At 44.3% G+C, this 25838-nt stretch overlaps 1 protein-coding gene across 3 annotated transcripts in view; it reads left to right on the top strand.

Moving 5' to 3' along the window:
- The window catches only part of DGCR2 (DiGeorge syndrome critical region gene 2), a 60564-nt gene that overhangs the window by 22429 nt on the left and 12297 nt on the right, over positions 1 to 25838 (top strand). The window contains exons 2-8 of one of the 3 annotated variants that reach the window (XM_081842798.1): positions 744 to 776; positions 11765 to 11887; positions 17489 to 17614; positions 18640 to 18850; positions 19991 to 20067; positions 22037 to 22213; positions 23479 to 23682. In XM_081842798.1, coding sequence (XP_081698924.1) covers positions 744 to 776; positions 11765 to 11887; positions 17489 to 17614; positions 18640 to 18850; positions 19991 to 20067; positions 22037 to 22213; positions 23479 to 23682 — 951 coding nt within the window. The remainder of the gene's footprint in view (positions 1 to 743; positions 777 to 11764; positions 11888 to 17488; positions 17615 to 18639; positions 18851 to 19990; positions 20068 to 22036; positions 22214 to 23478; positions 23683 to 25838) is intronic. The other 2 variants (XM_081842799.1, XM_081842800.1) reach the window with 2 other exon arrangements.

Genomic DNA, 25838 nt, shown 5'->3' with positions numbered 1-25838 from the left:
AACAAAGCACAATCCCTGATTGAGCATTTTGTCCGACTTGGGATCATGGGTTCTGTTGTTCCAAACAAACCATGATCTGTAGCCAAGGTTTGCTCTTGGCTTACTGATCATGGTTTGTCTGGGCAAAGCATAAACTGATGAGACATAACAATAAGCCAGGAATTGTGGATCTCTCCCCAGTTGCGGGAAGGAGCAAAGTGAGCGAAATTGGTCTGCTCGTGGTAAAGCTATTAAAGGTGGCTTACAGCGATGTGTGAATGAGGCTAGTAATGTACTAATGCAGGTAATTGTCAGAGTGCATTGCTGAGCTGTGCAGTGGTGGTTAGTTAAATACGGTGGTGCCTCGCAAGACAAAAAGAATCCGTTCCGCGATTCTCTTCGTCTAGCGGTTTTTTCGTCTTGCGAAGCAACCCCATAGAGAAATTCGTTTAGCGAAGCGCCTCCAAAACGGAAAACCCTTTTGTCTAGCGGGTTTTCCGTCTTGCGAGGCGTTCGTCTTGCGGGGCACCACTATATGCCCGCTCCCTCTTTCCAACATGACCTTTCCTTTGGAAGGTCTGCATTGTGCTCATGAAAGACATTTGACTCTGTGCTTTAGCAGGCCTATGTACCTTGTCGAAGTAGCTTAGCTTCATGCCTCCATCCATATTTCATTTTTTTTAAGGGGCAGTTGACCTCTCTGATATTGGTACATTTAAGTCTCCTATTCTTTTGTAAGTTTTCTTTTACATTTCAACCTGCAGGTGCAAGACTAGCTCTGGCAAGACTTCTTTCAGGTGAGTGTTCGATGTGGACGGATTGTTGACAGGGTCAGATAACCTAACCAAATGGTGTTTACAGCTTTTGAATTTAACAATTTTGTGCCATTCTTTTCTTTTTGATGCCCAGTGTGTTCTGCATATTCCATTCTAGCAGTAGGACACAGGATCCACTAACAAACTAGATTGGTACAATAGATTCAGGACAAAGTATTTTATGCAGTATGTAATTAGCTTATGGAACAGCAGAGTAGAATAGATAGCTCTAAAAGACAAACAGGCAGATACCTGGAAGGTGGGTCCGATTGCAGCTGTTGACCAGAATGCTAGTTGGTGGGGAGGCTGTTCCATTAAGGCCCTGCTGGTGGGCTTCTCAGATACATCTGATTGGCTACTGTGGCCAGCAGGATGGTAGACTAGGAGAAGCTTGGTCTGCATTTGCTTGCTTCCCTCTCTATTCCTCTCCTGCTGTTGTATTGTGTCTATTACAATGCAAGCCTGTGGGCAGGGACTGTTTTGTGTTGTACTTCCTGCCGCTGCTTAATTTTTTTTAGGTGCCTTTACAAATGATGATCAAGCAGGACTCTTCCGTTATTGATCCAAGGCAGGTGTGACCCTGTAGATGTTGCTGAATTACAGCTCCCATAAGCCTCAGCAAGCATAGCCAGTGGCCAGGGATGATGGGAGTTGTAGTTCAGCAGCATCTGCAGGCCCAAAGGTCTCCCCACAACTGCTTCAAAAGATTCTCCAAACTTCAGGAGTGACACTTGTGGTGCAGGGATGAATGGACTTTGTGAAAAGGGCTGCCCTGATCATTCTGCTGAGTGTATAGGTATTTGCACCCCAGCCATTTTATTTCCACGTGTCATATCTTTTTCTTAAAGGAAATCTTGAAAGCCTTGATGCATTTCATTAAATTTGGTGCAGAAAACTCTTTGAAGAGCTACTCATATGCCATTTCTGTTACTTTGTTTAGTTTTTTGTTTTTTAAGTTGGAAGAACTCGAATCTGCCTTAGACTCTTTAAGCAAGCCCTTGAATCTCACAATGCAGGCTTGGCATTTTGCTTGACACAGCTTGCTATACTGTCAAGATGTCTTTCATAAAAAACCCCAAACCTGCCAACATGTGAGGGCTGCTGAAAAGCCTCTGCTGTGAATCCATACGCCTTGGGCTCATCCCATCAGTTGCGAAATATGGCATGGTAGCCCTTGGAAATCCAGCCCAAAGATGTGAGAAGCTTTCATGGTTATGCTAACTCCCTCAGACTTGTCCAGTAGTTTTAACTTAATATGGTTGCTTAATAGTCATGCTATTAGGATTTGGAAGCTTTTCCTCTGCAGAAGGATTTGCTTGGAAAGTTTGAAGTGGTTCAGCTAATGCTTACACTTCAACTTGCCCTGTTTCCTTCATGCAAGTAAGCGCATGAGCACTATCAGTGTCACAAACTCAGATATATAAGCTAGGTGCCAAATGGCTCCTTAAATCAGGGTTACCGTTGCCAAAACCGAATGCCTGGTTGCCATTTTTGGACCAGACAGCTCAAAAGTCGTATTTTTCAGTGCGACTTTTTGGTTCCTGAAATTCATTCTGATTGTGCAGATAAAATATGACTGATACAGTGGTACCTCTGGTTACGAGTGCTTCAGGTTACAAGCTCCACTAACCCGGAAGTAGCTGCTCCTGGTTGCGAACTATGCCCCAGGATGTGAACGGAAGTCGCACGCCAGCGGCGTTGCAGCAGTGGGAGACCCCTTAGTGCAAGTGCCCCTCAGGATAAGAACGGGTTCAGCTTAAGAACGCACCTCCAGAATGAATTAAGTTCGTAACCAGAGGGTACCACTGTAGAATTCTACAACATGTGTTGCTAGTGTGTTAAAACAGTCAAGATCCAAGGATCCCCAGGCATGCACCTCCAGATGGAGACAGTGGCTGATAGCCAGGTGCAAAATGCGCTGCTTCAAAATCAATATGGTTTTAATGGGGCAGCCCAGACTTTGATCTAGTGTTGGCATGGGGGAGGGAACAGGTTTCTTGTGCCTTTAGTGGCTGCATGGCAGGCAGAAATGCAATAAGCTAAGCCTTTTATAGTATGAACATACAGTTATGGGAAAAGCTTCACTATGGCTGTATTGTCTAATTTTGTGTTATGCCATGCCTCCACTCCCCGTGGGAGGCAGCTCTGTTGTATTTTACTGTGCTCCCTCAGCAACCTGCAGTACTCCCTCAAAATTCGAAATGTGCCCACTGGTCCAAAAAAATTGACAACCCCTGGTCTACAGCCTGCTGCAGTTTCTCATACTGCAGCTACTAACTGTTAATGTCCTACTGTAGGGACAGTCACATTTTCTGGCATAAGAACATGCACTTGCCCAGCTTCAAAATTGGTAGAACTCATTCCAGAGTTTTATCAGTGTGAACATAAAGGAAGTGTGGTACACCACTGGCAGTAAACAGTAGGGGCAAGCGGACAGGGTCTTAGGAGTCCTTTCTGGTGTGATGATTGTAGTGATAAAAGCCTATCCTAGTTCTCATTTGTGAAACGCTGGAGGGCTTGCTTGAAGCATCCAGCTCTCTGCTTTCCTTTTAATCTCCCGTTGGTTCTGCAGTGGCTGCATTGCAGTGCATGTTTTGATCTCAAGCAGTAGAGGCACGAACAGACTGAAAGTGGTTACTCTGCAAAGCTGAAGAGAACAGTGGTCAAGGGGTTGGGATCTAGAGATGTCTCAAAGAATCATAGAATTGTAGAGCTGAAAAGGATCATCTAGTCCAGTCTCCTGCAATGTAGGAATCTCAACTAGATCATACATGACAGATGGCCATCTAACCTTTGCTTAAAAACCTCCAAGGAAGGAGAATCCACAACCTTTCAAGGATGTCTGTTCCACTGTTGAACATCTCTTACTGTCAGAAAGTTTTCCCTAATTTTTAATATGAATCTCCTTTCTTGTAACTTGAATCCGTTGGTTTGGGTCCTACCCTCAAGAGCTGGAGAAAACAAGCTTGCTCCATCTTCCATGTGACAGCCTTTTAGATATTTGAAGATGGCTATCATATCTCCTCTCAGTCTCTTCATTTCCAGGCTGAACATACCCAGCTACCTCTTCTGTTCCTCATAAGGGTTTACCTTATGGTTTCCAGACCCTCGATCATCTTGGTTTCCCTCCTTTGCATACGTTCCAGCTTGTCAGTATCCTTAAATTGTGCCACCCAGAACTAGACACAGTATTCTAGGTATGGTCTGACCAAGGCAGAATAGAGTGGGACTGTTACTTCCCTTGATCATGACACTATACTTCTGTTCATGCTGCATCACACTGTTGACTAATGTTAAACTTGTGGCCTGCTAAGATCCCTAGATCCTTTTCACATGGTGTCCCCCATCTTATATTTCTGCAGCTGGTTCTTCCTGCCTAAGTGTAGGACCTTACATTTGTCTCTGTTGTCAATGGTAACAGCTTTGGTCTGTTTTGTCTGGTTGCTCCTGGATTACAAGCTGTGCTTGGGAAGTTCTTTTTCACCATTTGAGTGGAATGGTGGTGACTGTTTTTCATGGTTGGGATTCCTCTGGTGTTTCTCAGATGTGAAGAGATGGACATGAATGTTGTTGTCTACTCTTGAGTTGTTGATCAGGACAGCTGAGAACATAAACATATTCCTTGCCCTGTGTGTAGTCCTTTTCATGGCATTCTCTAGGTCAATTCCCAGATGTACTTTTGCTTGTTTAATACAGGAATATGCCACTTTTTAATCCAAGGATCTCAGGGTGGTGTACATGATTCTTCCCTCCTTATTTTTTCATCGCAATGACCCTGTGAGTTGGTTAGGCTGCGAGATAGGAACTGGTCCGACATGACCCAGTGAACTTCATGGTTGAGTGGGAATTCAAACCCTAGTCTCCCAGGTCATTGCCCAACACTATTAACCATAACACTACAGCTCCCATTGTCCATGGCCATTGACTTAACCAGCTGGGGTTGATGGGAGTTGTAGTCCAGCATCTGGGGACCTGACGTTGATGAACACTACACTAGTTTAAATAATGTGGGTAATGACCTGGAAGTGCTTGCTTTTGGAACTGTATAAGAGGCTTGGCAAAGGTTGACTTCTGGTCATGTAGTTCTGTCACCTTAGGGTTGACCTTCAAATTCTTTTTTGGAAGATCAGTACTTCCAAGCCTTTGCCCTATGGTCTTTGTATACAGCCATGGCCTGTTGAATTCAGCAGGACTTTTGTGTGTGTATGCATATTTAACCACCCCCAACCTGGCCCCTTCCAGATGTTTTGGACTACAACCTGCACCAGTCCAAGCCAGCACGATGTGCTGCTGAAACTGATGGGAGGTTCAGCGCAAACATCTGGAGGGCACCAAGTTGGGAAGGGCTGAATATAGGACCTGGTCACATGTAGAACATATGTTGAACTACTAAATATTTCTTTGAGACAAACTGTCTTCACATTGTCCATGCTCATCATGTATAAACTTCATTGTGGTATAATGCTTAACAATTGGCTGTATTGCTAACAACGTTAGCCTCCTAACAATGTCCCATTGCATCAAAACGCTTGCATTGTCAGATACTTAGCAAAGGACTGTGGCTGTTCTTTCCTTTAAAAAGTAGTCTTATTTCAAACAAAAGTAATACTTAGCTGGCTTCTGGGCTAGAAACCCAAAACCAATAGCTGCTGAATGTAATGAGGTGTTTGTGGTAGGCCGGCAATTACATTGTGTAAATGTTTGTTCTTTGCTCTACATGCTAAAAGGGGAGAGATTGAATATGTGAATAAGATTATATGGCCAGTCCTGAGATGCAGTAGCTCTGAAAAAGAGAGCAGCTGCTTCATCCTAAAAATGTGAGCTGGCTTCTTGATCTGAAGCCCTGGGATGATTAACTGACACAGCATTTTGTGCATTTATTTGGTGTTGCAACAAGTCTTTGGGACGCATTCCACTTTATATTTTTCACTTGGGCGTGAATGCCAGAGTACGTACAGAATCCATGCATGTGCTTCCATGGAGGGCTTGCACATGCGTGCTTAAATTGCTTTCCTTGGAAAAGGGCATCAAACTGACAGCTGGAACTGGGCTCTGCTTCCTGAGTATTTCTCCAGGACAAACTGCACTTTAAAATAACATTTGTGTACCATTCTCAAATGTGCTGGTGCATCATAACTGTTTTGTATTTTGATTGTTAGTTCAAAATCTAGAATGTAAAATGTAGATGCCCCATTGAAGTTTTGCTAGAACTCCCATTATCTTCACCGGCTACCTGTTCCTTTCTGGGCCCAGTTCGAAGTGCTGTTTTTTACTTTTGAGGCTCTTCATTGATATGGGGCCACAGTATCTGAAGGACCGCCTCTTCCCATATGTACCTGCCTGTTCTATGAGCTAATCTACGGTGGCTCTGTGCTGAGTACCCTCACCAACCGAGTAGTGTTAGAAACTGAGATATGAAAGCTAGGACCTGAATGGCAGCTTAAACCTAGGTTATGGGTGCAGCAACGAATGTAGATATGGCAGGTTGCTATAAAGGGCCTTCTTAGTAGTGGCACCCTGTTTATGGAATGCTCTTCCCAGAGAGGTTCACCTGGTGCCTTTGCCAGTGACCTTTTGTTCGCAAACAAAGCCATTTTTATTCTCCCAGACCTTTAAAATCTCATAGTTTAGCCTCTGAATTTACTCTTGGAAATGACTGACCCCTTTTAGCTGGTTTAGTGCTGTGTTCCTTGTGTTTTAGGATTTTTATTTTAATCCCCCCTTGGTTCTTGAATTACTCCCAGAGCACACAGGGTGGTTAATATATGCAGTAAAATTATTTTGAGAATGGCACATAAGGAGGTTGCCTTAAAATGAATTACACAATGAGTTCATCTAATCCAGGCATCCCCAACCTGCGGCCCTCCAGATGTTTTGGCCTACAACTCCCATGATCCCTAGCTAACAGGACCAGTGGTCAGGGGTGATGGGAAATGTAGTCCAAAACATCTGGAGGGCCAAAGGTTGGGGGTGCCTGATCTAATCCATCTACTCTGATGGTGACTTTCCATTGTCTCAAGCAGAGGATCTCTCCTTGTACTCCTGCTTCCTGAGATCCTTCTAACTGGAGATGCTGGAGATTAAACTTGGGGCCTTCCTGTATTCAGAGCAGTGGTGTCCAAACTTCTTTCAAAGAGGGCCAGATTTGATGAAGTGAAGAGCTGTCACTCAACAGGGCCCCTGACCACTTCTGTGTATTTCTTTAAGATGAGAGATGACTTAAGTAACAATAGTTATTATGTACAAAGTGCCTACTAGTAGGTAGCCATTGTACAACAATTGTGCCAAAAAGGACAAGCCCTTTCATTTACATTTGTCAGACAAATGAAGGAGTGGCGGGGAGCAGGAGTTATAGGCTATGGAGAACAAAGACACTGGCCTCGTTCAGATGTGATGTTTAAACATGCATGCACCATTCTTGTTTGACACAAGACACTTATACTTTGAATTTCAAGTTTCTGTACTGTTAGCACCTTAAGTTACAAACATGGAGATGAGTGACCACCGATCCTATAAACCCAAGTAGTAAGATGCCCTAGTTTAGGTTTTCCCCCCATTAACCCACAAGATGGTGATGATGGGAGTTTGATCATGGATTGAGCGTTCTTGAGTTCTGGTGATAATCTATATAGCAGCCATCTTTCCTTCATCTTGTGAAGTGTGGTATTTATACAGAACCCAAACTCTGAGTTTGGCATTCCAGCTTTCCTTTGCTTCTGGTTGGGTATGACTTTTAGCTTTGCCCAATTGTGTTGTGTTTCTTTCGCTGTTGTTGCTGGCATTCGTCTGTCTTGAGAGACAGTGGAGTGCTCCTTGGGGGAACTGGAGAATCACAGCGCCTGCTGGGGCTGCAAAGACCTGTAGCTCATAACTGTTGCCTCCTGTATTGTTTTTGCTGAAGCGACCTCCCCGGGGGACAAGGCTGGGCAGTGTGTCTGGAGGTCTTGGGCTGCCCAGACAACAAGCTCCCCCTTGCTGGTGTGGTCCAAAGGAAAGCAGAGCAATACATTTGGCACCAGCTTGGCTGCAGGAGTTGCCGGAAGGAGGCGTACAAGATGCCATCCAGCCGTCTTAGACTATGATAATTATGATAATATGAAAACAAAACAAGCATGCACCCGCAAATGAGGCAAAGCTGTTCTGGCTGTGTTGTAACTTTGAATAGTTGTCTATAGCAGTCTGGCAGGTCTGAGTTCTTAGCTGTCTTTGTGACCTCAATGTTCATCCTGAGTAGGCGGTGTGTCAGGCAAGGAAGGCCTATTTTTATTCCCACCCTCTTGCTTGAGCTGCTTTCCTGCTCCTTAACAGAGAGCCTTTCATGCTATCATGAAACTATTTATTTCTCTTATTACCTATTTTATGTGTGGGTACCCTCTGTTCTGGTTGCCTCCTCAGTGAGTTTGACCTGTCTTTTTGCATGAGACCTTGAAGCAAAGCAACTTTTGTAAATCATTTTTTAACTTGGAAGGAAGCTACAGTTATGCAGCAGTAAAAATAACTAGTGTGTGTTAAAATGGGGTTTTTAAAAATTCTGCTTTGACTTGTAAATATAGGATTGCATGCATTAAAAGCAAGGACTCCTTAAGCTCGAACATTTCCAGCATGTCAGACTGATTCTGCCTTTGATTAATGCCAATTTAGGAAACACTTAGTTCACTTCGGAGGAGAATAACATTTAATGTTTTAAAGCATCAAAGTACTGGCAGATTCTTGCTGCAAGCCTTAACTGATTTGAACTGTAATGAGATGGACTTTTCCTGCTGTGCTGCAAAGGTGATCTTGTCAAGGTTAATAACTGTCTGCCAATTGAATGGTCACAAAAGTCTGTCTGCTACGGCATCCCTTTCTCTGCTGTCCTCACAGGTTCAGGTTCAGAGTGGACATCGAGAGCTTTTTGATAATTCAATAAGAGGACTCTAGGCTTGATTAACCTCTTGATATTTAAATATATTTTTGCAGCATTTTCAATTTCAGGAATTTATAGCTGCTTTATATTTTTATTGAGCCATTCTACCTGCTTTTGTCTCAGAACATTTGACAAGGAGAGAAGTCTAGCAATAGCTAATATATATGGGAAACTCTTGATACCAAGGGCAGGTTTATTTACCGTATTTTTCGCCCTATAGGACGCACTTTTTCCCCTCCAAAAATGAAGGGGAAATGTGTGTGCGTCCTATGGGGCGAATGTAGGCTTTCGCTGAAGCCTGGAGAGCGAGAGGCGTCGGTGCCCCCCGGGCGCGCCCGGCTTGCGGGCGGCAGCCGGCAGCGCGGAGCACGGGGCGCCCTCCAGAGGACGCCCCGTGCTTCGCGCAGGTGTCCGCAAGCCTTGCGTGCCCGGGGGGAACTCCCTTTGGAGGACGCCCAGTGCTTCGTGCAGGTGTCCGGAGCCTGCCGCCCGGCGGGCGGGGCACCCTGAACAGACATCCGCAGCGTGGGGAGCCCTGCAGGAGTTCCCTGCAGGGCTCCCCACGCTGCGGATAGCAGTCTGCCGCCCAGCGCGCGTGGCGCCCTGAAGCAGAGCGCCCCGCGCGCCGGACAGACATCCACAGCGTGGGGAGCCCTGCAGGAGCTCCCCACGCTGCGGATAGCAGCCTGCCGCCCGGCGCGCATGGCGCCCTGAAGCAGAGCGCCCCGCGCGCCGGACAGACATCGGCCAACCCCACAAGCTCGGGGGACAGCGGGGAGGTGCAGCGCCGCCATCCCACTGTTCCCCAACCTGGTGTTGGGGGGGAAATAAAGGGAAAAAAAATTCCTTTATTTCCCCCCCCCCCCAAAAAAAAGTAGGTGCGGTAACTTTTTCCAGGAATGACTCATTGGTTTTAAGGGTATTTGTAACTGAAATCTTTTACAAATGGTGCTGACTGCCACTTTCTTTCCAGAAATCTGGAGCTTCCCCCCACAAGCGTCACAGTATGATAGAAATTACTTTATTTGTTTGGCAATGCCAACATTTCCTTTCTCTCACTTGATTTATTCAGGGGTGGGGAACATGTGACCTGCACAGTGTTGCCAACAGCAACCTCAGCTTCCTGACCATAGGCTCTGATGAAGCTGATTGAAGCTGTAGTTCAAAACATCGGGTGGAACTCCTGCTTTGGAGAATTCCCTGCTCCAGAAGATTGCATTCCGGAATGGGGTTTGGCAGGTAGATCTGCCCTGGAAGGTGTGCAGAGACTTAGTGTTGAGTACGTGTGGGAGAGACAGCATTCAGCAGTGCACATGCTACCTTGTAGAGATCCAAATGCTCCCCAAGATTGTGCACTGAGCATGCACAGTTTTAAAAACCTGTTCAGTGGATCTGTTCCATGAGGCTGGTGTGCACAGCACAAACCCACTTGGTTGGATCAGTTCATAGGAAGCTGCCTTATGCAACTGAGTCCATCTAGCTCAGTATTGCCCACAGTGAGTCCTACCAGGAGATGCCAGGGACTGAACCCTGAGATCTTCTGCATGCAAAACAATTTCCCTGTCAGTGAGCTACAGCTTTCCTAGATGAACTGCTAGGCTTGCGTAACTTTTGATCCAGACTGATAAGCAGGATCAACCCTCTGATTGCTGCTAACATTTGACTTGTTAACACTCTGCACTGAACATAGGTATAAGCTAGCTCTATGCAGGCACTTGTCTTAGTGTGAAAAAGTGTGCACTTGATTTGCATAACTCAGCTATTATATACCCAGATATATAGTGGTACCTCGGGTTACATATGCTTCAGGTTACAGACTCCGCTAACCCAGAAATATTACCTCGGGTTAAGAACTTTGCTTCAGGATGGGAACAGAAATCGTGCTCCGGCGGCGCGGCCGCAGCAGGAGGCCGCATTAGCTAAAGTGGTGCTTCAGGTTAAGAAGAGTTTCAGGTTAAGAACGGACCTTCAGAACGAATTAAGTACTTAACCCGAGGTACCACTGTATAGACTGTACACTTGTTGAACTTTACATTTGAATAACAGTATGAGGGTACTGTTGAACTATTTGTATACATGGGTACATAAATTGTACATTCATAGAATTGTATAATTCGAAGGGACCCAAGGGTCATCTAATTCAACCCCCATTGGTTGAATTAATATATTAGCATCCCTATTTTGCCTTGCCGGGCTTTTTAAGGATGTCTTACCTGTGCTGCCATGTTTTTGTTGCCTTTGCTCTATGTATCTAGTTTAGACTAAACTTTTTGCCCCCTGTCACCTTGCCTGAAAAATCCACACTATAAAAGCTGGCAAGCTTTGTGATCACCCCACATGCCCTGCAAAGGGTGTGTCTTCTGATTAGAAGACACTTGCAAAATGGGTAATTTGAACAGACGCCTTCAGTCACACTGGTAAGGTAGCTTTTGTGGGCTGTAATTCCAGGAACACTTGCAGAAAATAAGTATGACCTTGTTGCAAATAAAGACTTCACTCAGGGCTCTGCAGATTTTGAGCAGCTACAGCTCAGCTATATTTTTTTTATAAAATATATTTTATTGAAGTGAGCTAAAACCCAGCTATAGTTGAGGAGGAGGTCCAGATTTATATGTACCACTAAGCTTATGGTTAACAGTAAGATTTATAAACAAGCTGTACACCTTGGTTAATGAGTGAACTTTTATCATAGTTTATAAATTGCTGGGTTTACACATAACACTAAGCCATTAAACCCTGGCTTAGTGTTACGTGCAAAACAGACCATGGTGCACATCAGCCCTAGGTCTCCAGAGCATGTATTTATTTCAGCGAAGTCATTCCTGCTTTTCAGCTATATTAAAAACAACCACCACCTGGTAAAACTTCCTTCTGGTCATTGTATATCAAGTCTTGACCACCATTTTCACCCTAGAAAACTCATAAACAATTGTAAGGGGTTAAACTTTTTGTACTTGTATAGTGGGGATATCAGCCTGAAGTTTCCTAGTAGATCTATTGTAGATCTAGTAGAGCAATTGTTTTCGTCTGAAACCTTCAGCTTCCTTTTCCTTGTGTTTTGCAGAACTGCGCTGCATCCCAGGGCAATTCGCTTGTCGCAGTGGCTCCATCCAGTGCATCCCATTGAACTGGCAGTGTGATGGATGGCCCACCTGTGAGGATGAGAGTGATGAAGTTGACTGCCCAAGTAAGTGCACCTAAAAAAGAAGAAAGAATGAATTGTACGCAGCGATGGTTGATGATCATTAGTACTGGTTGGGGGTGGGGGAGGCAGGGAGACCCAACAGTAAGGGGAGCCAGAGCCAGGGTCAGGTATAGTGGGGTATACATTGAATAAATACTAAATATGATGGGGATGACTAAGAAGCTTGGTGGCTGAGGACAGGCTCAGGTTGGTGGGGCAGTGCCCTAATTCACCGGCTTTCACTGATTGCTTGTATGTGGGGTGGCCCTTAAAGATGACTTGAGAACTTCAGTTGCTCCAAAATGCAGCAGCCAGATTACAGGCTGGGGTTTCGTTTAGATCTCATATAACCCCTGTTGTAAAACAGCTGCACTGGTTGCCAGTTCTTTTCTGGGCCAATTTAAGGTGCTTCCGTTAGTGTTTAAAGCCCAAAATCTCTCTGGCCCCAAATAGCTGAAAGACTTGCCTCCTTCGCTACAGATCCTCTCGGGTGCTGAGTTCAGCAGAAAGAGGCCCCCTTGGCAGTTCCTCTGTCCTCAGAAGTTCAGTGGGTGGTGGCCCAGGAGAGACCAGTTCTCTGTTGCAGCCTCTGAGCTGTGACTCCCCACAGAGGTGTGCCTGGCATCTTCACTATAGAGCTTTTGGTGAATGCTGAAGATGCACCTCTTTACCCTGGCTTCTGACACCCAGGGCGTATATTTTTAGGACCCACTTTGTGACTGTAAGCTGTTTTAATCTAGTACTGTGTTTTAATGTTGGAACCTTCCCCGGAACCTTAGGGTGAAGGGTAGGTAAGTAGTAATAATCACAACAACAACAACAACAACAATGTACCACACCATCAGGAAAGCTTTATGGCACTTACTACATATTTGCAAGCAAATTCTGGTTAGAAAATTTTGTCTGAGAATTCCTATTGCAACTTCATTTCTTCTCAGAGGCTGTAGTTTCCCCCTTTATTGCTATTTGTGGGCTGTATTTCAGGGTCTACCTGAACACATTGGTGTCCTTTTATGGGGGCTTTCTATCCATTTAGTCTGTACACTTCTGAAAAAGCTGGAGTCATAACTCATTTTTGAATGGCATGCTTCTCAGATTTCACACAGAAACACCTTTGGATGAGTCATGTTTAATATCAAGTGTAAAGTCTCTTAACATGTGTAGATGCATCATTATTTTTTGAAGCTGGCTTCTACTGAAGTTGGAAATTCAGAAGCCTTGGAAGAGAGAGAATATGCAGCGTGCAGTTCAGTGTACTCAAAGTGCCTGGCAAGATTACATAAGAGACATACTTTTTTATCATCTGCGGACAGTTGCCAGCTATTTTCCTGTCTTCACCATTTGTGTTCAGTACAGATGGAGAGCTCTGCTTGTCTTGACAGTCCTAATTCGTAACATAACAGCTGTTTCTAGGCATTTTGATTTAAAACAACTCTGCTATGTATATGCCTACATAAGCGAATCTGAGCACAGCAGGCCAGGAATAGGGAGATTCTGTTATGTGATGGTAGGAAGGCAGCTTGCATTGGGTAGAGAAGCTGAGAGTTTGGTACCTAGCTTATATATTAGAGTTTCTAACCCTAGATGTCAGGTATGCAATCTAAGGGGCTGTAAAGCCATAATGTCTGTACTTTAGGGATCAAAAATATCAAGACAGTTAGACCCATTCCATTTCCACAAATTGGGGGGGGGAGTTCTTAAATGTGTCTTGCTGGGAGTCATTACTCCAGGGGTCACCAAACTTTTTCAGCGGGGGGCCAGTCCACTGTCCCTCAGACCTTGTGGGGGGCCGGACTATATTTTGAAAAAAAATAATGAATGAATTCCTATGCCCCACAAATAACCCAGAGTTGCATTTTAAATAAAAGGACACATTCTACTCTTGTAAAAATACGCTGATTCCTGGACTGTCCGCAGGCTGGAGTGAGAAGGCGATTGGGCCGCATCCGGCCCCCGGGCCTTAGTTTGCCTACCCATGCATTACTTCCTCCATTCCATAACCCATATGGCATGTGAGCAGCAGACAGAACGGTTAAGGCGTTCTGAGTGCATACTCATTAATGCCAGCTTTATATCACTGTCAGGCCCCCGCCGGCAAAAAAAGAGACTCCTTTTGCTCACTGTACGAATTTTATTTTTAACATCCAAGTTCTGTTAAATCCAGCTTAACTTTAAGCCTCCGACACTCAAAACATTTTCTTTTTCTTAACATCAAACCCAAATAACTAGGAGCATCTGTGGCTCAGCAGTTTTGTATCTTTGATCTTTTGCTCAGAAAGGGGATGAAGTCACTGGCTGCCGCTAACTTGCCTGTGTGCTCGAAATTACTGGGAGGATTTGTATAGCATGTATTCACAGCTCCTTTTCTTTTGCTCTAAGTCTTAGTCACATGAAATAATGTCCCGCTGGGTCTTGTTTGAAAACTGGCAGATTTTACCAGTTCAAACAGCGATAGTATCAGTGTCCCAACACCTAGAGCACTGAGTATCATTGCTGTGGCTGTTTAAGTTTCTTATCCAACTTTATGAACACAGTAAATGGCAATTCTTTCTTCCTCCCTTGATTCATTTACTTGATGCCAAATCAAATGCTTTCCCACCAGACATTCAGTCTTGGTAGCTCTGAATACTTTGCAGAGGTTTAATGGCTGTTTGTTTGTTTTTTTAAAAGTAGCACCACGATGTAAATGTTATAGCACTAATACAGGGGTTGGCAAAGCAAGGGTCGCGGGCCGGATCAGGCCCAATTGCCTTCAGGATCCGGTCCGCGGACCGTCCATGGATCGGCGTGGGGATTCTGTTTGTTTGGGCTGCGCCATTTCCCCCCTGCGCCATATTCCCCCCTTCTCCCTCACACACATTGCGGCGCCGCCTCCTCCCTCCCTCCTCCTGGCTTCTCCCTGCCCTGCCTAGAGGAGGAAGAGGGCTGGGCTGAGCTGTCTGAGCGCCATTAAGCAGCCCCTCTCCGAAGCCAGCCCTTCTGTGCTGCTCATCTTCCCTCTGCTGCTACCACTGGTGCACCTGTGGGCCAGAGAGCTGATTGGACGAGCTCGCTCTGCCTACCCACAAGAAGAAGCAGCAGCAGCGGCAGCAGTAGCAGCCCCTGGGAAGGTAAGCGCAGCGGCTGGGGGTTGGGGAGGACAGCTACTTGCTCCCTTCGCCTCTTCCAGCTCTCTCTCCCGCCCCCCGGTGCCACTTCTCCAGCCCAGAACAAGGTCTGAGGGACAGTGGACCAGCCCGCGGCTAAAAAAAATAGTCAACCCCTGCACTAATACAAATAAAAACAATCCATTCTTGTGCAGTTACTGTGTACTAGTTTTCAGTAAATGTTTTAAGGCACTTTGGCTCTTTCCTAGTGAGAAAGTCCTGTCCCTCACTTTGTTTCAGAAGCAGGGACACGGAACTGGGTCTCCAGTGAAGCTCTTTAAGATGTTGTCTCTCCGTGGAAACTTAAGCAGAGATAGATGAGTTGTCTTTCACTTTCCTGGCAGTCTTAAGCTCCCCTCCATGACCCCTTCTTTTGCAATTTCACATTTTTCTGACAGCCCTATTATCTATTTCTTTTCTGCTGTAGGGGGCAAAGGGCAAGTAAGCTGGCCGTGCACCAAGTGAGTGAATGTGTTCTAGTGCTGACAAAACATTTGCAGATTTTGCGTCCATGCAAGAGGTCAAAGAGCTGTGGTTCCAGTTTTGCTGACTGTTCCATGAACTCTTCGAAGTGTGATCCCCTGGCCAAAGAACTTTCAGAGGAGAACAGCAGAGTTGTAATTCCACACAGTGAATGTAAACAGCTCTGCACAACCATGTTTTAACCACCCTGTTTCTTAATGCTTTCCATTTTGGGGGGACACACACTGAATAATTGTTAGGGATGGCTTAGTCAGTAGAGCATGGGATTGGAGCCTGACATTCCACAAAAGATTTCTGTTATCGCAGAGGGTTTGACTAGAGGACCCTCGTTGTCGCTTCCAACTCTACAGTTGATTCTTTGAACTGTTAATCCTGGGAGACTTTTTGTGCTCAAAGAAACAGGGATTGCATCCTACTAAATTTGAGTACAGCCACTGAAGTGGACTTAGGTTGGTCATCTCTGCTACTTTCAGTGGGTCTGTTTTGAGTATGGTAAAGGTAAAGGACCTCTAGATGGCTAGGTCCAGTCAAATTGGACTTTGTGGTGCTCATCTTGCTTTCAGGCCGTGGGAGCCAGCGTTTGTCCACAGACAGCTTTTCCGGGTCATGTGGCCAGCATGACTAAACTGCTTCTGGCACAACGGGACACTGTGATGGAAGCCAGAGCTCATGGAAACACTCCTTACCTTCCCACCACAGCAGTGCCTATTTGCTTGCACCGGTATGCTTTCGAACTGCTAGTTTGGTAGGAGTTGGGACAGAGCAACAAGAGCTCACCTCGTTGTGTGGATTCGAACTGCCAACCTTGCCACTGGCAAGCCCAAGTCTCGGTGGTTTGGACCACAGCGCCACCTGTGTCCCTGCACCTGTGTCCGTCAGTATCATTAACTGGGTCCAACCCTACGTCATTTTCATTCATCATGCGTGTGTCTGTGCTAATTTGCTTGCAAGTGGGTGTGGCTACCCCTTTCAGGTTGGCAGAGTCTGGTAGCAAATGGCAGCAAGGGGTAAATCAGATCAGATCTTTATTGTTATGGTCCATGACCCGCATTAATGAAGGTTTGAAAGGTCATCAGTGTCTCTGCCCCATGAACCACTTGAGAGAGCATGTTGCAGTGGAGATTACTGGGTACCAAGTTGGCAACCACGGCTCAAATACCTCTGCCTTAATTAATGCTATTTCCATTTCCACTATGCATGTTTCTCTTTGCACACTGGGAGAAGTGAATGGTTGTAAGAGCAAGCTATGGTCGAGCAGTGTAGTTGAGATAATAGAATTGTAGGGATGCAAAGAGTCATCTTGTCCAGCCCTTTGGCAAATAGACATTATGCTGTGGCGACCGTAATCAAGATTTAAGGTGCCACTCGGGGCTTAGCTTCTATAACTGCATCAACTGACAATTCTCTGGTCATGTAATGACCATCAGTGTATTTTAGGGAGGTCTTAAAACTGACTCGATTTGTACCAGCAATCTGCTAGGTATCTAGATCCCAATTTATTAGAGCTTTAATGACGACAACAAAACCTCGAATTTTGCCTGGTAACTAATAGAGAACCAGCACAAATCTTTCAACACCAGTGTAACGTGTAAACCTGGGTGTCCCACAAAGCTGCGTTTTGCACTAGCTGCAGCTTCTGAACCAGGCACAAGGATATCCTCATGCGTAGTAAGTCCATTGGAGTAGCCTAAATTATGACGTAGCCAATGGCAAAGTTGTTGGGAGGACAACAGAGCACTACGGGTTCCCCAAACCTGCTCTTACACTCTTTTCTGCTTTCTTTTGGGAAATGTTGGACTGTTCTCTGTAGCCTAAGAACCTTCTATTTGCCTGTGCCCACTTGGAGCTGTCTTTGCCTGTTTGAATGTTGGGAAGGATTTATGACGATATTTTCCTTTCAGCAGCTGAATGAAGAAAATAAAAGCTAATGGTTCTCACACAGTGTCACTAAGAATGGGCTGTGTCTCACTTTTAGATTTTACTGGGGACCAGCGCACTTACCACGGGAAGGATAATGCGGATTCCAGGCACAATCGCGGAAGAGGAGGGGACACGACCCGCTTCCACACCGTCAATGTGGCACAGCCAGTGCGGTTCAGCAGTAAGTTGCAGACTTGGAAGCAGGGTTGAAATTCCCCCTAAGTTGCCGGCTGCAGGTCCAGGCACATGCTTCTTAAAAGTGCTTCCATGTGTACGCAAAGTATCTTATATTAAAGCTCCCTAACGTCCCTTGGCAATTTAGTCTGAGCTGTTTTTGTGATAAGATTCTCTGAACATTTAGAATAAAGTATAACATAGGAATGGGGAACTTCGGGCCAGGCAGCTCTTTCTGGCTTTTGGGATTCTCCCCAGGCCGCAACACCTCTGTACCCTTTGGCGATCACTTGTAGCCGAGTAAGATTGTCTTCCATGAGCATGGTCTTAACAGTGAGTCTGTAAGCGACTGTGGAGGCCAATTCTGGATTCACACGTCCTTCCACAGCGGGGACATAGGTTTCCGGGTGGGAGTTAATCATAGTGAGAGTTTTCCACGCATTCCTTCGTCTTAGTACATTTCTCCCTTTCGTCCTGAGTTCGAGCGTCTTCAAAATCCATGACACCTTTGGTAAAAGTTGTTCTCCAATTGGAGCGCTCGCAGGCTAGTGTTTTCCAGTTGTCGGTGTTTGTTCTACATTTTTTTAGATTTGCCTTGAGAGAGGCTTTGAACCTCTTTTGTTGACCACCAACATTACGCTTACCATTTTTAAGTTGGGAGTAGAGTAGTTGCTCTGGAAGACGATAATCAGGCATATTCCCTGGCTGGATTGTATTCTTGAACTGTCACAATGTCTCTTGCTTGCCTGCATGGGGAGATGTGGGTGTTTCTTTTTCGAAGCCTCTAATTTTTTGTGTGGCTGGATTCCAGTGTTCTGTACAAGGGCAGGAGACACATAAGTTGCATGAGAAAAATTGTGTATGGAGAGATTGTTAACCACCTGAGCCCCTGCCTGAAGTCTGCCCTGCCTAGACGCGTAGGCTTTCCACCCAGTGAGGACTGGGCTGATGCTAATGTTTTCAGAAGTGATGAATCAGGTTGAGATCCTAACTGGGGGGGATTGTTTCCCTTCTCTCCTTTATGTTTCCTAGGGAAATGCCCGTCAGAATGGCATCACTACGAGGGCACGGCTAGCTGCTACAGAGTGTACTTAAGTGGTGAGAACTACTGGGACGCCGTCCAGACCTGTCAGAGGGTGAATGGATCCCTGGCCACTTTTACAACTGACCAGGAGCTCAAGTTTATCTTGCAGCAGGAATGGGACTCGCAAGATAAAGCCTTTGGGAGGAAAGACCAGAGTAGGTCAGTGAGCATGCACGGAAGAACTGAATTCCCACTGGCAACACATGGGCAATTATGGGTGGATATGTTAAGGATAAATATGGGACAAGTTACATTACGGTATGTGAAGATCCAAACTAGAATGGAATCCATGTCTTAATGCAGGTATCGAGAAATCTAAATGCTCATTGACGGGGGTGGGGGATTGGATGGGTGTACCATTTAAATTAAATGCATTCTTTAAAACAAACAAACTTGTGTGTGTGTGTGTGTGTGTGTGTGTTTGCAATATATATTTGATCTTCCTATATACATAAAAATGTAAGGCTGTCATCATGCAGTCTCTATTGCAGGATTTGTAGCACCAAATCACAATCCTGGATTTTTGTGAAGGAGGAGGGTTGGGAAGGTGGAAAATGAGCTGAGTAGTTTCATGGAAGGGAAAGCTCTAGGGAGTTAATGTGGGGGCAGGAATGGCAGGGGGCTGGACAAACTACAATCACCAGGTTTCTTGGGGGGAAGCCATGACTGTTATAAGTGATGTGATAACTGCTTTAAATGCATAACACTAATGGGGCCTTAGTCACTCTTCCCAGTCCATGTCATGGATATTATCTGAAGAGATTGCATTGCAAAATACTGGATTTGAAGGTTTAACTGAGATTCACAGCAACGTTAGCATGGTGTTCCTTAGCCTTTGCAAGGATTGTTATGTTAGTGACAGTCAGCTTTCAGCTTGTCTAAATAGAAGAAGAAGAAGAGGAGTAGGAGGAGTAGTAGTTTGGATTTGATATCCCGCTTTTTCACTACCCAAAGGAGTCTCAAAGCGGCTAACATTCTCCTTTCCCTTCCTCCCCCATAACAAACACTCTGTGAGGTGAGTGGGACTGAGAGACTTCAGAGAAGTGTGACTGGCCCAAGGTAATCCAGCAGCTACATGTGAAGGAGCAGAGACACGAACCAGTTCACCAGATTACGAGTCTATCACTCTTAACCACTACACCACACTGGCTCTTGAAAACCTCAGAAAACCTCAGGAAAGAGAAGAGCTTATTAGCCATGCTTAGGAGCTTTTCAACTTACCTTTTAGAATTTTGCTTTTTTGCATAATTTGTTTTTTCCTCCCTTGAGTTTACAAAGGTTACGCATTTCTGATTGTAGGTTCTGGGTCGGATACCAGTATGTCATCACAAACCGAAATCATTCTCTGGAAGGTCACTGGGAGGTTGCTTACAAAGGTAAGGCCCAAGAAATGAGAGATGAGCTCTTGTGTCACTTGGCTAAGAATTGATGCCATCTAAAGCATGTATTTGTGTTGCTGTTGTTGCTGCTGTTAATGTTATTAATGACGGCTTGTTAGTTGCTCGTTGCCCAAAGGTTTCCAAAGGATTTAGGACACATTTAATATAAATAATCACACTATCCAAAACAACAATCCCCATAATAGCCATAGGAAGTTTGGGCAGCACACTAGTAGCAAAACAACACTCTCTCCCTCTAACAAAAGGCCCATGGAAACAGCCAAGTCTTTACATGGACTTGTAAAGTTATTAGGTGCCAGGTGGATTTTTGCTGCTAAGCACATCTTATAGAAGTTTTCACAGTTCTTGAGTACCTTTCTGCACCACCCAGTCCTCCTAATACAACTTTGTATTTTAGTGTGGTTGGTGGTCTAAGCATCAACACAGTGATAAAGAAATCTGATCAAGTGTTTAATGTTTTTTGGGGGGCAGTCCTGCTTTCCTCCCAAAGCTAGCAATAATACTGCCATCTGGCGGCAGAACTGCTGAAAGCAGTTGGCTTTTGATTTGTTGTTTAAATGCTAATTTATAAAAGGAGGAAAAAGCAGAAGGGATAGCTCAACAGTTGACAATTATATGGCATGTTTGAATGAGGAAATTATTTTGCGTGAAAGAAAATTCTCACCTGTCCTAACACACGACAAATCAAAGCTTCTACTGGTCAGAAGTTTTGGTGTTTAGGAATCCGAACCGATGGATTCAAACTACAGGAAAGGAGATTCTCACTAAACATTAGGAATACTTTTCTGATGGGAAGAGCTGTTTGACAGTGGAATGGACTTCCTTAGGAGGTGATGGACTCTACTTCATTGGAGGTTTTTAACAGACAACCATCTGTCAGGGATTCTTTAGCTGTGGTTCCTGCATTTTTTTTGGGGGGGGGTGGACTAGATGACCCTTGGGACCCTTCCAGCTACAATTCTATTATTCTGTATATCCTTCTTTAAAGGTTCCCATTCCTGTACTCCAGCTTTGTAAACGAAGTCTTGGAGGTTGCACAGTATTCAGCCAACATTTTATTTATACAAGAGTTTCTGCATTCCCATTTAAGTGTTACTCGGGGTGCCTTCTGACAGTTTTGAAAACACAATATCATCCTAAAACAATGCTTGATACAAATACAGCAGAGATGGATACAGGAAATAAAATGCCATGTTTTTTTAGAAAACCATTAACTGCCCTGCAAGGCAGAAGTCCGCTAAAATGAAACTGACTCCACTAACCAGTGGAATATCACAAGGGTGCATATACAGTGGTACCTCGGTTTACAAACATAATCGGTTCCGGAAGTCCGTTCTTAAACTGAAACTGTTCTTAAACCGCAGCGTGCTTTCCCTAATGAGGTCTCCCGTTGCCGGTGCCCTTCTACCGTTCGGATTCCGTTCTTAGACCGAGGTAAAGTTTGCAAACCGGGACACTATTTCCGGTTTTGTGGAGTTTGTAAACTGAATCGTTCATAAACAGGGCTGTTCTTAAACCGAGGTACCACTGTTTATGTCCCTCTTTGTGTGCTAATCCACTGGATTTATACCTTCCTTAACCTGCTTTGGCCTTCTTTGGAAAGAAATGCAATTTTTTAAAAAACGTGTATGCTGTTTGAATTTAAAGAGCAAGGACTCGTATGCAGGAGCCTGGTTTTGTACACTTCTGAGAATAAAGTCAATGTTTGCAACACCTTTTTAACATTAGGCCCATGAATTTCTCTGAAATAGAGATATAGCTACAATAGCCTGAAATCAGCCTTCTGATAACATAGCAAGCTACCCAAGCATACAGAGTAAAGCACTGGTACATCGCATGAATGACTTTCTTCTTTAAAATGTTCTAAGAGGCAGCAAAGCCGAATTTGTCCACAGGCTCTGCAGCAACAACTTTCTTCTAGTTATGATGCATTTTGTCATTTCAGGTTCATCGGAAGTATTTTTGCCCCCTAACCCTACCTTCAGTACGTCCGTGTCGGAAAACGAAAACATCCTTTGCGCCCAGTTCCAATGTTCCCACTTCCCAACCCTGCGGCACCGCGGTTTTCACAGCTGGTATGCTGAAAACTGCTATGAGAAGTCTTCATTCCTCTGCAAAAGAAGTGAGTCATCCGTTCTGGGTTACACACAAGCTCTTATAAGCACACAGGAACAGTTATATACTCAAAAGAGCCGCAGGGATGCTCACTTGCACTGCAGCAGGGGACAGAGTGGCCGAGGCCACCGAGTGAACTGTATTGTGGTACGGACCAGGAAAAGGTCGCTCTGCTCTTTGGACCACAGCTGTATTTCTTACCACTGTTCTGCAATGGCATTTGGCACGGTAGGACCTGTTGTGGTAGCTGCAATGGCAGGGGCAAGAACTGCATTTTCCCCACTTTACAAAAGGCTGCGGCTGAAGTGCTTGGAAAAGCAATTGGTATCAGGGTGGATTTGATTTAAATCAAATTGATTTAAATCACTAGGCAGTAAGACTTGATTATTTTACAGAGGGACTCATTCTTGCTGGTATAATCTTAATATTTACAACCAGATGAAGGTTTCACTTTTGGAATAATGAATTTTCAGAGTAGTTTTTACAGTTATATAAAAAAGCACTTATTTGTTTATACTATTCGAAATACAGAGACAGATAATTATGAAATTATTGTGAGGTTTAATAAGTTAACGGTTTATATTTAGACAACCTTTCTGCTATACTTTATTGGAAAGAGAAAAACAAACATTTCCATAATAACAATGTGAACAATTTATTTAACTAAAACACAATAACATTATAGCACACGTATCCATGTTTGTTAACTGATGTGGTTAAACAGGTTTTTTTAAAAAAACAGACTGAGCTTTAGCACACATGAAAAACTTGAAACAAATCCTTATTTCCTGATGAATAGCCTATAGTGTAACTTAAATAGAAAACATATCTTTAGAAAGATTTTTCCTCCAAAAGCATTTTATATTAAAAATTCAATTTAAATAATAAAAATCAGATTTAAATAAAAAAAAAATTTTTGTGTGTTTTTTTAAAACACCATTGATTTTTATCTACCCTGATTGGTATGAAAAGCCTCACACCTGTTTCTTTGCCTTTAAAGATTTTTTCAGGGCAGGCAACCTTTTTCAGCCCAGTATTTCTTCCTGGGCAGCCTTCCAGTGGGGTTGGTGGAGGGGACGTGCCAGTTGTGGGCAGGGCCCAAGGCAAAAACTAGCCGAAGAAGGCATGCACACGTAATCCTTTATACAGTAGGCTAGCTTCTGCGCAGACCCACACTGCTCTGTCCTCTGTTCAGGAAAGCGAGGTGCATCTTATTGTCCATCAGCGAGGGAAGGTGGGAGCTAACATGTGTACGCGCTTCTCCTGTTTCAGGCCAAACCTGTGTAGATATAAAAGACAACATTGTCGATGAAGGCTACTATTTCACCCCGAAAGGAGATGACCCCTGTCTGAGTTGCACGTGCCACAATGGCGAGCCAGAGATGTGCGTGGCGGCCCTATGTGAGCGGCCTCAGGGCTGCCAGCAGTATCGGAAGGACCCCAAGGAGTGCTGCAAGTTTACCTGTTTAGATCCTGGTAAGAGCTGCTTCTTTTTTTTAAGTTTATTTATTTGGTTTTTCAGATTGAAGTTTTACAATCATATATCCAACATACACCTTAAAAACAAGAATCCAAGACCTGGGAAAGTAATAATGTCCCCACCAAAACAGACTGGCTAGCTAAAATGATTGAATACTTATTGCTAAATTAACAGGGAGAGTTAGAGGAAATACTTTCAGAAAGTTAATAAGGAATGGACTGTCTTTAAGGAATTTCTCAAAAAATTATGTGGAGAAGGTAGAGCTCCTGCTATGTTCACTTTGTTCTAGCTCTCATGGATCAATATTTTATCTGTGGAAAATGTGCTAGTAAAACTCCCACCTAATTAACATGGTTCTTGCTAAACAAGAACAGTTGCTCCTGCTGTTAGAATTGCCATTATTTTCTGTGTATAAGACGCTCCCATGTATAAGATGACCCCTATTTTTTGAGCCCAAAATTAAGAAATAAATAATTGCAACATTCTGTGTATAAGTCGACCTCCAATTTTAAACTTAAAAAAATGGGGGGGGGGATATAGTCTTATTCACTGGAAAATACCGTATATCCCAGTTCCCTTCTGGTAAAATTAGGAACACCAGGGAACTTTCAGAGTCCCAAAGGTCTTGGGACATAACCGTACCTCAGTTTGGTGTGGCAATTGTTTCTAAGGCAAATTTTAAAAAATGAACACCGTGATGGAAAGATTGCAAATAGTGCTGTGCAAGCACTGGAAGACACTGCTGTGGAATTGCCTAGTATAAGACAGGCAACATTGCAAAATAGAATGGTCTGGATGTTTTGCTTGCCGGTCAGGGAGAAGCATGTGCTCTGATGACACTGATAAAATAATTTATCAGGCAGAGATAAAATAATAATAATAATAATAATAATAATAATAATAATAATAATAATAATAATAATAATATTAATAATAAGGCCAAGCTGCATGGGAGGGATCAGTGGAACCTCTGGTCATGGCTGGAAGATTGGGGATCAAATATACTTTATATTATTGTGGCTGCCACCATATGTATCATTGGCTCTGGGTGCCAATGAAAGCTGTGCAAAAATGTTATAACATGTGGACCCTCGGACTGTGTCAGTGAAGCAAAACACCTGCTACGTAAGCTGAATCTAAATGGTTGACCAGCTATTTCAGTAATGTGTTGAAATACTGCTTTGAGCTTTTTGTAATATTCCACTATCTTTGAAGGAAGTTAGCCTCTGTACTTTGTACGATGATTCCTTTATAAATACATGCTTTGTACCATGTTCTGAGGACTCTCTGGCACCCGTGTCAGAGGCCTCTCCCAGATACCTGGAACAAAGAGAAGCATCAGGCATAAAACAAACGTCCTGTGGTTTGATTTCTGCAACAAAGATAAGTTGCTACCTCTACAGACAGAGACAGTTCGAATGCCAGCTTTTGGAAACAGCAAGAGTGGAGAGGGCTGCTGCCCTCGCATCCTCCCTATATGCTCCCATTTGGGGCTTCCAGCAGGCTCTACTTATGTTCCTACCTGGAATCCTTTTTTTCTGAATGGATAAGCGTTGGGGCAGAAAAAGACCCTTAATGTGTTAGTAGCCATACATGCTTCTTCCATCTCTCCTGCAAATTTCAGATTGCCTCTGTTCAAATGCAACAAGTGAGCTCTTCAAGCCTTGATTTAACCTTGCCGCTTCATGCCTCCTCCCCTTCTCCCTTTCCTTGCACACTGTAACTTGAATCTTCTGCGGTTTATCAAACCGCAGTTTCCCCTTGCATCAAGTCTGAAAAGCTGTGGTCTGACTTGAAGCCAGGACCAGAAATACAATCATTAGCTGTCCCCTTGCATAAGGGGCATTCAGCACTGCCTTGCATGCGAGTATTTGTGAATTAGGGTACCTGCCCAACATTGGTATCGGAAAGTGAGCAGGGAGGAAAGGCCAATTCTGCAACAAGATGTTGCAGTGTAGTCTCACCAATTGGGAAGGAGTGCTCCAGTTTGAGGTACCTGCCTGCCAGCCGTGCAGTCCTTCAGGATATCATCAGCCGTAAGAAGCTCGTGTTTCCCAATCCACTTTTCTTTCCCCTTTCGTCTTCCAAATGATACTCAGCATTCTGCGGCTAGTGAACATGTGTGCTTCAGTGGTCTCCAGACATGCTGATC

Source organism: Podarcis erhardii (assembly GCF_964252035.2).
Source record: "Podarcis erhardii genome assembly, chromosome: 15".
NCBI lineage: Eukaryota > Metazoa > Chordata > Lepidosauria > Squamata > Lacertidae > Podarcis > Podarcis erhardii.
The sequence above is the reverse complement of the archived record's forward strand: the minus strand, read 5'-3'. Positions and strand labels throughout refer to the sequence as shown.